General features: G+C 36.5%; 1 protein-coding gene across 1 annotated transcript in view; it reads left to right on the forward strand.

Moving 5' to 3' along the window:
• The window catches only part of LMLN (leishmanolysin like peptidase), a 76834-nt gene that overhangs the window by 35822 nt on the left and 27202 nt on the right, over positions 1 to 13810 (forward strand). Inside the window, exons 9-12 of the mRNA XM_024124212.3 lie at positions 1894 to 2011; positions 3244 to 3351; positions 6346 to 6422; positions 12157 to 12267. Coding sequence (XP_023979980.1) covers positions 1894 to 2011; positions 3244 to 3351; positions 6346 to 6422; positions 12157 to 12267 — 414 coding nt within the window. The remainder of the gene's footprint in view (positions 1 to 1893; positions 2012 to 3243; positions 3352 to 6345; positions 6423 to 12156; positions 12268 to 13810) is intronic.

Genomic DNA, 13810 nt, shown 5'->3' on the forward strand with positions numbered 1-13810 from the left:
CACCATATAATTCTTTGAATAAATGTGTAAAATCTTCATAAAATAATGGTGGGAAAAAATAGCCTCTTTATATTCTGTTTTATTGGTGAGAATGAGAGTTTCATAGGGTCAGTGGTAGAAGTAATCTAGGAAAAAGCCGGAAAAAAATGATACAGGTTATAGGGGGAAAAAAAATTGATGTCCATTATAATTTTCTATAATAAATATAACAGTTTTGTAGTAGCGCTTTTATTTGTGCAAGATAGATTCCCCCAAAAGAGATTGTTTTCTCCCATTTAGTTATCTTTTTATTTGTCATATTTTTTCTCATACAGAAAAGTTTTAAAATTTTATATTATTAATCTTTTTTATTGCTTAAGAAAGTTTCTTCTGCCCTACAAAGATTATACAAATATTCTTCTAAATTTCTTCTGGTAAATTATTATTTGAATTTTTTATGTTCATAGCTTTAATCCATTTAGAATTTACTTTTGTTTCATGTATTTGTGGGTTCTTTTGTAAGGCACATACATGTTTATAATTGTTATGTCTTCTTGGTAGATTGACCCTTTTTTCATTATAAAATGTCTCTAGTAACAATTTTTTTGGTTTTTTTTTTGTTATCCTCCCAGACCGGGGCACGAACCCGGTTCCCCTGCATCGGCAGGCGGACGCGCAACCACTGCGCCACCAGGGAAGCCCTCTAGTAACAATTTTTGTCTTAAAGTCTATTTTGTCTGATGTTAGCATAACTGTTCCAGCTCTTTTTTGAGTCCTATTTTCATGGTACATGTTTTTAATCCTTTTACGTTCAACCTATTTGTATCCTTGACTCTGAACTGTGTCTCTTGTAGACATAGTTGGATCATGTTTTTTTTTTTTTAATGCATTCTGCCAGTCAATCCCCTTCTGTTCCCTCTGGCTGCCAGATTGCTGGTTTTCACCATGATTGTGGGCTGTTGGTTTTCAAAGCTGCCACAAAGCTAGAGAGAGGGCATGGGAAAACGCCACAAAGCTTGCTGTTCTTACTGAGATTCATCCATTTTTCTTAAAGAAGTGCTTCCTGGATTACTACAAGCCTTTGGTTAATTTCCAGAGTTCTGAAAAAGTTCATTTGGCCAATTTTGATACTTTCCCCATTGCTTTCATGACGTTCAGAGGTCCTTACTCTGCCATTTTTACTGACATTTGTCTGGAATTTATTTCTGTATATGGGGTAAAATAGGGATTTAACTTTGTTTTTCCTAGTAGGATAACCAGTTTTACAGCACAGTTATTAAGTAAATTATGCTTTCCCACTAAATTAAAATGTCACCTTTTGTTAAGTTTTGTTATGTACAGTACTAGGATATGTCTCTAGACATGCTTTTGTGTTTTTTGGGTTTTTGGGGTTTTTTTGTTTTTTTTTTTTGCAGTACGCGGGCCTCTCACTGTTGTGGCCTCTCCCGTTGCGGAGCACAGGCTCGGGACGCGCAGGCTCAGCGGCCATGGCTCACGTGCCTAGCCGCTTTGCGGCATGTGGGATCTTCCCGGACCGGGGCACGAACTCGTGTCCCCTGTATCGGCAGGCAGGCTCTCAACCACTGCGCCATCAGGGAAGCCCCATGCTTTTGTTTTATCCAGTAAATTTGTTAAGAGGAAGTAATTCGTCATCTTAGCCAAAAATCAGCTATTTGAATTTGAGCAAGTTACTTCATCTCTCTAAGCTTCTGTCTCTTTACCTGCAAAATAGTGATGATAATCTCATAAAGTTATTGAAAAGATTAAATTAGAAAATGCTATCAAGTCTTAACTTGCACTTGGTGTATAGTAAGCTCAAATATTTTAATTTCATATTGATATTCATAAACACTTTTACACTTAAAGTGGTGGTGAATTTGCAAAAACGACTGTCTTTTTATGCTTTAATTGCAGTATTGGATTATATCAATGGAGTGATAAAGTAGTTCGAAAAGTGGAGAGATTGTGGGATATTCGAGATAATAAGAGAGTTCGTCACACTGTGTATCTTCTAGTAACACCTCGTGTTGTTGTGAGTATCACTGAACTTCATGTCTCATGAGCCATCTGCTCTTTTCGTTCATTATGGTCCCTTCTTTACTAATCATTATTGTTTAAGATCTAATGATTAAATTTCAAAGCCTGTAGTAGGAAACATAATATAAAGGCAGTACAGTAAAGCTATAGGCCAAGCACAATCTGAGGAAACAGAAATTTGGCAATGACTCTTATGGCTGCATGCTACCCACTGCTTTAAGTTGTGCTACCAGTGCTCTGTTGTGATACCTCTTAGGATCCCTGGTACTATATGCATAATTGCTGGTCGTTTCATTTGGAGTCTGTTTTAGTCAGGGTTCTCCAGAAAAGCAGAACCAACAGGATGTGTTGAGAGAGAAAGAGATAAAGAGATTTATTTTAAGTAATTGGCTGGTCCCAAATCTGATGAGGTAGGCTGGCAACCTGAAGACTCAGGGAAGAGTTGTAGTTTGGGTCCAGAAGCAGTCGGCTAGCAAAATTCCTTCTTGTTCAGGGGTAAAGTCAGCCTTTGTTCTATGAAGGCCTTCAACTGACTGGCCCATTGTTACGGAGAGTGATTGGCTTTACTTAAAGTCCACTAATTTAAATGTTAATCTCATCCGAAAACACCTTCTCAGAAACATTCAGAATAATGTTTGATCAGCTATCTGTGGCCCAGCCAAGTTGACACATAAAATTAATCATCACACCCTCTTATTTAATGACGGAAACCTATTCTCCCTTCTCCCTCTTCCTTGACTACACACAGCTCCTTCTGACCTCTGAACTTTTGCAGTGCTCTTGGGATATTTCCCATCCCTGGAAATCTCTAACTGAAGGACAGACGAAACCAAATGAACAAAATTGTTTTCTAATGAACAACTTATTTTTCTTACAAAAACTATATCCATAGTAAGAGCAGTTTATACCTGCATTAAAATAATTGTTGACACAACAGTTGCAAATGGCAATCATACCAGTCTATAACTTTTTTGAAATATATGACTTAAAGCCAAAACCTTCAAATAGAGGAAAAAATATTAAGAGAAATAGTAGTTCAATAGCAAAGAAAAGTGTGACAGTATCAAAATATTTAATTATATTAAAAACTATATTTTTAAAAGACATTCTCTCTTCTCACCAAAGTAATTCTTTAATGACTACTTTATTATATCCAGTGTGGTAAGGAGTTTGCCATTATGCTATACTTTTGTAGGGTTTATTTACTTATTTTTTTCTGATTCTTAGGATGAAGCACGAAAACATTTTAACTGTCCAATTCTGGAGGGAATGGAACTTGAAAATCAAGGTGGAATGGGCACTGAGCTCAACCATTGGGAAAAGCGATTATTAGAGGTCAGTTTATTTTAGAATTTTACTAGACATTTTTTCTTTAATAAAAGAATTCGTACTCAACTTATTCAAACATATAATAGGTTATAAAGTAAAAAAATTTAAAAAGTCCCTTTCCCCTTTAGCTTTCCAGATCCACTTTCCAGATGTAATCACCATTTAAGTTTTTTAAATATCCTTCCAGAAATGTTAGATAGACAGATAGACAGACACACAGTTTTTTTAAAATAGGTTCATACATTTATGCAACTTATTTCATTTAACAATATATCTTAGACATCTTTCCAAGGCAGTATAAGTTCTTCTGCTATCATACAATGTATGCTTTCCTAAGGAACCTCTTTCTTCAAAATCGAACACTAAAAATAACAAGGCTTGTAGGAAACACAAATACCAGGTCATTAACAAAAGCAATAAGTCATTGTAAAAGTACTAGCTCAGTCTGAAAAGACATCATATTTCCAATAAATAAACTCCTGTATTTACTCTAGTATTTCTTTACCTTAAACAATAGCAAAAGGCAATGGTAGATAGATGGGAGACTATAAATCTGAATAATGGGGACAAGAGTAAAATGTACAAAGGTAAGAGAACAATGCAACAAACACTTCGAAGACAAAGCCTCTGGCCATACTGAGCCAGTTGGAAGAACATGAAGTGAATGAGCATCATACGCAGCACAGCATTCCTCTGTTGCTGTGTTCTGCTGTCTTAGTGTATTTTGGTTTTTTGTTTGTTTGTTTTTTAATTTTTATTTTATATTGGAACATAGTTGATTAACAATGTTGTATTAGTTTCAGGTGTACAGCAAAGTGATTAATTTAGCTGCTATTGCTCCATTGCACAAAACATTAAAATCCAGAGAGGAATCATTATGAACAAACATGATTCCATCTTATACTGATGTCATTCCCTTATTTACTAGTCTCACATGAGCTCATTTACATGCATTAGTAGAATAGACTGTATACATGGATCTACTTATTTTTAAACAGCTACATAGTATTATATGAATGTAAAAACAATCCTTTTTAATGAATAATTATGTTTTAAATTTTTTGTCTTAAAAATGTTGTAATGAGCAATTTATTTATATCTTCAGTGCCTTACAGGAGTGTCATTCCAGTAGGTGTTCTTAGGTTCAACTAAACAGTCAGTCAAACCTATAAGACCTAAACAGGTCACATTCAAAAAACATTAGAAGGATACAAGAAAGAAAGTACAGCATGCCAGCATGGCAGAGTCAGGCATTTCTCTAGTGCTCTAACAGCTGTCAGTAGTCTAACAGCTGTCATCCATGCCTCTCTCCCTCTCCCTCCAGCTCAAATACCATAAGCACAAGACCATAATAGAGGGGTGCAAGAACCAGTCTAGCTTAGAAGTACCATGTCCCAAATAAGAACCAACATCTTTTTTTAACAGTCTCATAGACATAACTTCCAGATGCCTGTAAGGGACATACCCATAAGAGTCACTGCACACAGAGAAGTCCGAAACTGTGGTTTACCAACAGGTATTCATGTTCATTTATAGTAATCCCAAGTCCAGAGGCGTAACAGGTGGTGTTTTTTCCTTATGTCCTGTTGCCTAGTAACACAGTTGACATTCCACCCTTATTAGGTTTCTAGGGGAGCAGAACTAGAAAGTTAATGCAAGATCAGATTTGTTTATATAGAAAAAGGAAGGATAAATCCCTGGAAATGGAATTTCTGAGTCAAAGGGTGTATGTGTGTGTGTGTGTGTGTGTGTGTGTGTGTGTGTGTGTGTGTGTGTGTGTGTATGTGTATGTGTGTGTGTGTGTTTTTTTTTAGACGTCTGTTTAAATAATTAAATAGTTGCAGGTTACATACACCATGATCCAAGTTAGCAAAATTATGAAAAGAGTGAAATTAATGCTTGTGCTGACTGTTCTTATCTAGGTGACCACAAAGTAACTGATAGAAACTTATGGAAGACATGTACACTTATTTCTCACATGGGAACAAGTTTCTTTGTTTTCCTTAAGCAGTTTTCTCAAGTGAGGGAATTTTAGAAAGCTGTAGATTGGCCAGAAATGAAAATTTACTTAGTTTTCAATAGAAGACTTGAGAGTAGTTATTATATTAGTTTCATTAACTGCTGCCTTTCCTCTGAAATCAACTTTGTGTCCTTGAACTGTTTTTTAAAAAGATGATATTAAAGTACTTGAGATGGCCATCCAGTGTTCAACATAAAGATTAATAGAATATGGGAATTCCCTGGAGTCCAGCGGTTAGGACTCTGTGCTTTCGCTGCTGAGGGCATGGGTTTGATCCCTGGTTTGGGAACTTAGATCCTGCAAGCCGTGCAGGCGCCCCCCCCCAACCAAAAAAAAAAAAAAAGAATAATCAGAGCTTCCCAAAGATAGAATATGCTTCCTTAAGAGACAGTGAAGTCCTTACCATTAGGTGACCTCCTGGTAGGAATTTTATTATATGAATTAAGACATTGGGTAGTTAGTAGACCTTGATATTTTGGGTCCCTCAGGCAACTCCTTTGATCCTATGATTCTGTGATACTTGTTTTGCATATTAATATGTATTTATGTGATTGCAAAGTATAGAAAGTTGGTTATAAAAGCATTTTCTTTGTAATTCAGGCGAGTATTCCATTCCCCACTCCATTATCTGGGCATCTGTCTCAACTACCCACTTTACTTTGCCAGAATAGAGTAATGTTTTTACAGTATTTCTGTTTCCATATATTTATCCTCATTTTCATCACAGAGTTCTAAATGCTAGTTATCAATCATTACAGGGAAATTGTATACAATATAGACATTTGAGGCAGAAAGTAGATTTTGCTTTAAGCTTCAGTCTTGTCATCTTCAAGAGGCTTATGTATTCCACTATTTTAAGTCAATATTTTGTCAGCCTCTCACACTTGCAACATTTTAAATATACATCAAAGCACTCACGGAAATTATTGGGACTTGCAATGAGTCCAGTCTTCTAATTAAAATCTGTTGGTGATTTTCAGAATGAAGCAATGACTGGTTCTCACACCCAGAACCGAGTCCTCTCTCGAATCACTCTGGCGTTAATGGAGGACACTGGGTAAGACAAGTGTGAGAATTTTATATGAATTGTTTATTAAAATGAAATGAATATTAAGATTACTATTAAGATGAAATGAATATTAGCTTAAGAAAATACTGACATTTTACACTAGTAAAATATACCTATTTTTAAAATTTTGTGCAGTTAGCTATCCATTACCTGTACCAGCTCCATTCATTCGTTCAGTACATGTTTGAGACCCTGAGGTGTATAGTAATGAATAGAAATAAATCCCTGGCATTATGAGATTTATTTTTTAATAAGTAGAGGCCATGCAGATATGAAGGAAAAGCTTACATAAACAATTTTTTTTAATTGTAAGTGAAATTGGTTTATGTATAGATTCCTGGTTTTAAGGCAGTAGAACTTTCTGGTAAAGCAATAGAATACTGTTTTTAAATGACTCCGGTGGGAGTCTTTTTCACTGTGTGCTCCTGGGGTTTTTTTTTTGACAAGTCTCAGTTTTTGATAGCTTCCTTGCTTTTTGGTATAGCAGGATGTACCAGGCTGATCTGCACATTACCCTGTATCATCCTAGATCTGGCATCAGCCAATATTCCAAGGAGCACTGGAATGTTCCTTTTGATGGAGAATAGCTTTTAGAAACCACAGTCTAGGGACTGTGTTCATTTCTACTGGGTTGTCATTGCTTCTCGTCATTTTCAGTGGACCAAGTAGGGAAATTCATATTTTTGAAAAGAAAAAAAAAAAGCTGGATTCCTTTTAGTGCCATTATAGCTCTTTCCCATTTATCCCTAACAAGAAATGGCCAACAAAAGTGGTCCTGCTGCTCTGTTTAACAACCTATTTATAGCCCTTCTGTAAATAATGCTAGTTTCTTTAAGATACCAGTAGGATATAGAAGCACTGTGGAGTGTGTGAGTCACTAGTGAAACCATGGCACTGGTGAATTTTAAAGCATTTCTTCCTTTTTCTGATGCAAGAGAAAAATGAGCCAGATGTTTCTAAGTATCTGGCAGTATTTTTAAATTGTAGATGTGGAAATTAATTTTCATAAATCCATAAGACTTCAGTGTAGTTTAGCTAAATTCCTTCTCCCAGTAAAAAACATTATCATGTTTCCATCCAGAAACCTGGGAATCATCCTTGACAACTCCCTCCCTACCTCTCACGTCTAATCAATCATAAATCTTGCTTAATTTTTAGCTCTTCAGCATCCCAGGAGTCTGTCTACTTTTTGGGTCACATTTTCAAGGCCACCATTATCTTTTCCTTGGATTACTATAGTAGCCTTTTTTAATGTCTCCCTGCATCTCAAGTGGTCCTTTCTACTGCCCAAAGCCCTTCACACATTCTGCAAAATGTCGTTTAGAAGTTTTTTAGGCATGGTGTCTCACGCACTGAGAAATACATCACGACCAAAGTACACACACATATATATAATGATTAAGAGTAAAGATGTTGACGAGGGTGCCAAAACCATTTAATGGGGAAAGAATAGTTTTCTCAACAAATGGTGTTGGGACAACTGGATATCCATATACAAAAGAATGAACCCCTACCACACATGATATACAAAAATTAACTCAAAATGGATTGAAGACATAAATATAAGGCTAAAACTATACAACTCTTAGAAGGAAATATTGGTGTAAATCTTCATGATACTAGATTAGGCAGTGATTTCTTAGATATGACACCAAAAGCACAAGCAACCAAAGAAAAAATAGATAAATTGGACTTCATCAAAATTAAATACTTGTACTTCAAAGGACACTATCAAGAAAGTGGAAAGAACTCACAAAAGGAGAAAATATTTGCAAATTATCTATCTGATAAGGATCTAGTACCCAGAATATATAAAGAACTCTTACAACTCGAAATATAAAGACAACTCAATTTAAAAATTGGTGAAGGATTTCAACAGATATTTCTCTAAAGATATACAAATGATTAATAAGCACATGAAATGATTCTCCGCATCATTGGGGAAATGCAAATGAAAACCACAGTGCTACTTCACACCCACTAGGATGGCTATAATAAAAAAGACAATGGCAGGGAATTCAGTGGTTAGGATTCTGCCCTTTCACTGCCGAGAGTGCAGGTTCAGTCCCTGGTGAGGGAACTAAGATCCTACAAGCCATGAGGCAAGGCCAAAAAAAGAAAAAAAAAAAAAAAAAAAGACAACAGCAAATATTGATGTGGGAAAATTGGAGGCCTCTTGCGCTGCTGATGGGAATGTAAAATGATACAGCCACTTTGGAAAATAGTTTGGCATTGATTTACAAAACCAGACATACTCATACCATAGCAACCCAGCAATTATACTCCTTGGTATTTAATCAAATGGATTAAAAACTTATGCCTACAAAAAAACCTCTATACAGAGGTTTATAACAGCTTTATTCATAATTGCCAAAACGTGGAAGCAACCAAGTTGTCCATCAATATGTGAATGGATAAATAAATTGTGGTACATCCAGACAATGGAAAATTATTCAGAGCTGAAAAGAAATGAGCTGTCAAGCCATAAAAGGACATAAAGGAACCTTAAATGCATATTGCTAAGTGAAAGAAGCTAATCTGAAAAGGCTACATACCGTATGATTCCAACTATATGACATCCTAGAAAAGGCAAAACTATGGAGAGAGTAAAAAGATCAGTGGTTGCCAGAGGTTAAGGGAAAGGAGGGATGAACAAGCAGAGCACAGAGGGTTTTAAGGGCAATGAAATTATTCTGTATGATACTGTACAGAATAATGGTGGCTACAAGTCATTATATATTTGTCCAAACTCATTGAATGTACGACACCAAGAGTAAACCCTAATATAAACTATGGATTTTAGGTGATGATGATGTGTCAATGTAGGTTTATTGTTTGTAACAAATGTAGCACTCTGTTGCAGTATATTGATAGTAGGGGGAGGGTATGTGTGTTGCAGGGCAGGGAGTGTATGGAAACTCTGTACTGGCCACTCAGTTTTGCTGTGTACCTAAAACTGCTCTTAAAATGTTTAAAAAAAGGAATGAAGTACTAATACATGCTACGACATGTATGAACCTTGAAAATATTATGCCAAGTGAAAGAAGCCAGACGCAAAGGACCACACTCCATTTCTATGAAAGGTCCACAATATGCTCACCTACAAAGACAGGCAATAGACTAGTGGTTGCCAGGGACTTAGGAGTGACTGCTAACGGGTACATAGTTTTTTGGGGGGTGATGAAAATGTTCTGAAATTAGATCGTGGTAATGGTTGCACAACCTTGTGAATATACTAAAAACATTGAATTGTACACATTATGAGGGTAAATTTTATGATATGTGAATTATATTTCCATTTTTTTTAAAAGCTCACAGACATTGAAGCCAGAACCCTAGATTCAAATCCCAGCTCTGCCATTTACTAGTTGTATCCTTGCTTCAGTTCTTTCCTCTGTAAAATAGGGATAAAAAGTGATATCTACCTCATAGAGTTTTATGAGCCTTGAATGAGTTGATATATGTAAACCCCTTAATAGAGTACTTGGCACATTATAAGGGCCAATTAAGTATTAGCTATTACATATGAAACTGAATCATTCGGGACTTCCCTGGTGGCACAGTGGTTGAGAATCCGCCTGCCAATGCAGGGGACATGGGTTCAATCCCTGGTCCGGGAAGATCCCACATGCCGCAGAGCAACTAAGCCTGTGCGCCACAACTAGCGCTCTAGAGCCTGTGAGCCACAGCTACTGAGCCCGCACGCCACAACTACTGAAGCCCGCATGCCACAACTACTGAAGCCCGTGCGCCTAGAGCCCGTGCTCCACAACAAGAGAAGCCACTGCCGTGAGAAGTCCTCACACCACAATGAAGAGTAGCCCCCACTCACCACAACTAGAGAAAGCCCACGCATAGCAACAAAGACCCAATGCAGCCCAAAATTAATTAATTAATTAATTAAAAATAACAACAAAAACTGAATCATTCAAAGTTTCACGAAACAATATTTACCCTTACTATCTACAATGTAGTCCTCTTTTTCTATTGATTTTATTTTTTAATCTTTTATTTTAATATGTAATTTTTTTATAGATGTATTCTATTGATTTTAAAAGACAGAGAGAGAGAAAGAAACGTTGATTAAGATCCACTAAATTGATTTCACAACCCACTGATGCCACCAAGAAATCTTGTTTCTAATTGCTCCCTCAGCTAACTTGTGCTCACCCTTCTAGGTTTAGCTTAAAGTTGCTTCCTCAGAAAAACCTTTCCTAATTCCCCAGACTAGCTTAGGTTTCCCTATCAATGTGCTCCTATTATCACCTTGTACTTAACCTCTGTCCTACTTATCACACTTGTAATTTTCTTTTTGGTATCTGCCTTCCCCACTAGATTATATTGTTCACAAGGGCAGAAACTGTTTATTCACTGATGTAGCCTTAGCTACACTTAGCAAAGTGCCTAGCATGTAAGAAGTGCTTAATAACTGTTGACTAATAGTACAGGAAGAACTGCAAAGAAAACATGTGAAGGAGGTTTCAAGAAATGTAGCTGGAGTGCCTAGCAGATGATTGAATGACAGTGTTGATACTATGCTTTGCACTCATCAGCCTATACTAGATATGGTAATTCCCAAGGGAATCTAATTACATTATATTTTATCCTTTGGGAGAAGGACTTCCTTACCTAGGCACTGCTAAAATACTTGCTAGTGTGCAAGATTGAGGGTACCTGTTACTATCCGGGCAGCTTGACCTGCTGTGATACCAAGTTAGCTAATTAAGGTGACTTACACTGTAGCTGCAGAGGTTTCAGGCATTTTGGTATTGGAGTGCCAGGCTTTATTTCTTCAGTTTCTCTCTGAGTGTTCTGTTCTTTGAAAGGGGAGAAGGTTTTGAAAGATGCTATGTTACATATTTCTGCTGTTGTTAGATTTTGTGGGAAGTGCTAGAGTGGAGGGGATGATTCTTATCATTCCCTCAACTTTTGAGCCTGTGTTTTTATTACTGTTTTGGTAATTCTAAGGGGAGAAGATATAATACAAGCATGAAAGAAGCTATTTTGTATAGCTTTATAACGTGTAAACTAATCTTGTCGTTAAGAATAAAGAAGAAAAACTAACAAAAGTAGGTTCATTGCCTTTGATTAATTTTGCCAGGAAAGTATCGATAAATCACTGTGGTTTTTCTCTGAAATTGGAACATTTTTAATGTATTGCCATAGTATTCATTTGTCTTATTATAATGGTGTAATGTTTAGTCACAAGCAGGAGCCATATTGATAGAAGATCACAAATTCAAGGCCAGGAAAGCAAGAAACTAGGGCAAACTGGATCAGATTAGGTAAAGGCTAGACAACTAGTAATTCTACTTTTCTTCTTCAGTTTACTCCCTTCTCTTTTTCTCTCATTCTCTTTGCTTCTTTGCCTTTTATTCCCATTGTCTCACACCTTAATCATTTTCTCCTCTGTGACTATATCATCTTTGAAAATTACAATGGGAACACTGTTTGGTTTGGTTTGGTTTTTTTCAAATGTAAAAGCACCCTCGAGTACTCATGTTTTCCTCAAGACTAAAATTTCACAGTCCCTGCTGCAGTGATCCTGTGCAGCAATCCTGTGCAGCAAGGACTTTGTTTGTAAATGCTCATCTGTGGGGATGGTCACCAAAGTCCTTTTTGAGGTTCTAGTCTGCTCATTGTTGAGATTTGTAATTGGTATGCTGGAGTTGTTTTTTAAATGACAGTAATATAAAGTGCTTTGTTTGAATTATTTCCACAGCTGGTATAAAGCTAATTACAGCATGGCTGAGAAGTTAGACTGGGGCCGAGGAATGGGCTGTGACTTTGTCAGGAGGAGCTGTAAATTCTGGATTGATCAGCAGAGACAAAAGTAAGGATGCATTTCCTCCTAATGTCTTTGATGACACAGTTTTTTCCTGATTTTGTTCTCTATCCAGAGCCTAAAGTGTCCCTATTTTCAAAATGTGGTCTAAACAGTTCAATTTCAAAATGTGTAGAAAACCATCTACAGTTCTTTATGATAATATCATAATAAGTAGCCACAGTATTGTTTTAAAGCATATACCAAAAGAATCTACAAGTGTGAGGGCCAGAGCCATAAAACATTTCTGTTTACCTTGTAATTCATAAATATATAGTGCAAAATTTTGCATACTCTAGCATTCTTATTTGTTTTCTTCAGAGAATGCACTCATAAACATAGATGCAACTATTGATTCAGTATCAAAAACATAAAGCAACATTTGAATAGTGGTTCTCTAATCTGGATCCACCTCATAATTACCTAGCAAGCTTTTTAAAAAATACAGTCTCCAATTTTGGGGGAAACATGCACACACACATGCGCTCATATATTTACAAATGTATATATTTTTAAACTTTTTGAGGTAATTGTAGATTCACATACAGTTGTAGAAAAAAATAGAGATCTCATGTGTACTTTATGCAGTTTCCTTGATTGGTAACATCTTGCAAAATTGTAGTACCATATCACACCCAGGATATTGACATTGATACAGTCAGATACAAAATATTTGGATCACCACAGGGATCCCTCCTATTGCCCTTTTGTAACCATACCTACTTCCCTCCCACCCCTGGAAGCTACTAATCTGTTCTCCATTTCTGTAATTTTGTCATTTCAAGGATGTTATATAAATGGACTCATAACGGTATATACCCTTTGGGATTGGCTTTTTTCACTCAGCATAATTTTCTGAGGATTCACCCAGTTGTTGTGTATATCAAAACTTTGTTCATTTTTATGGCTGAATAATATTCCATGATATGGATGTACCACAGTTTGTTTAACCATTCACATGTTGACATCTGGGTTGTTTCTAGTTTTTGGCTATTATGAATAAAGCTGATATAAACTTTTGTGTACAGGATTTTGTGTGAACATAAATCTTCATTTTTCTAGAATAAGTGCCTAGGAGTGCAATCACTGTGTAATATGGTAGTTGCAAGTTTAGTGTTGTAAGAAACTGCCAAACTCTTTTCCAGAATGGCTATACCATTTTATATTCCAACCAGCAATGTATGAGGAATAACAGTTTCTCCACATCCTCACCAGCATTTGGTATTGTCACCTTTTTTTTTTTAACATCTTTATTGGAGTATAATTGCTTTACAGTGTTGTTAGTTTCTGCTGTATAACAAAGTTAATCAGCTATATGCATACATATATCCGCATATCCCCTTCCTCTTGCATCTCCCTCCCACCCTCCTTATCCCACCCCTCTAGGTGGTCGCAAAGCACCAAGCTGACCTCCCTGTGCCATGCAGCTGCTTCCCACTAGCTATCTATTTTACAGTTGGTAGTGTATATATGTCAGTGCTGCTCTCTCACTTTGTCCCAGATTACCCTTCCCCCTCCCCGTGTCCTCACGTCCATTCTCTATGTCTGTGTC

This window comes from Physeter macrocephalus, chromosome 1 (genome assembly GCF_002837175.3).
Source record: "Physeter macrocephalus isolate SW-GA chromosome 1, ASM283717v5, whole genome shotgun sequence".
Taxonomy (NCBI): Eukaryota; Metazoa; Chordata; class Mammalia; order Artiodactyla; family Physeteridae; genus Physeter; species Physeter macrocephalus.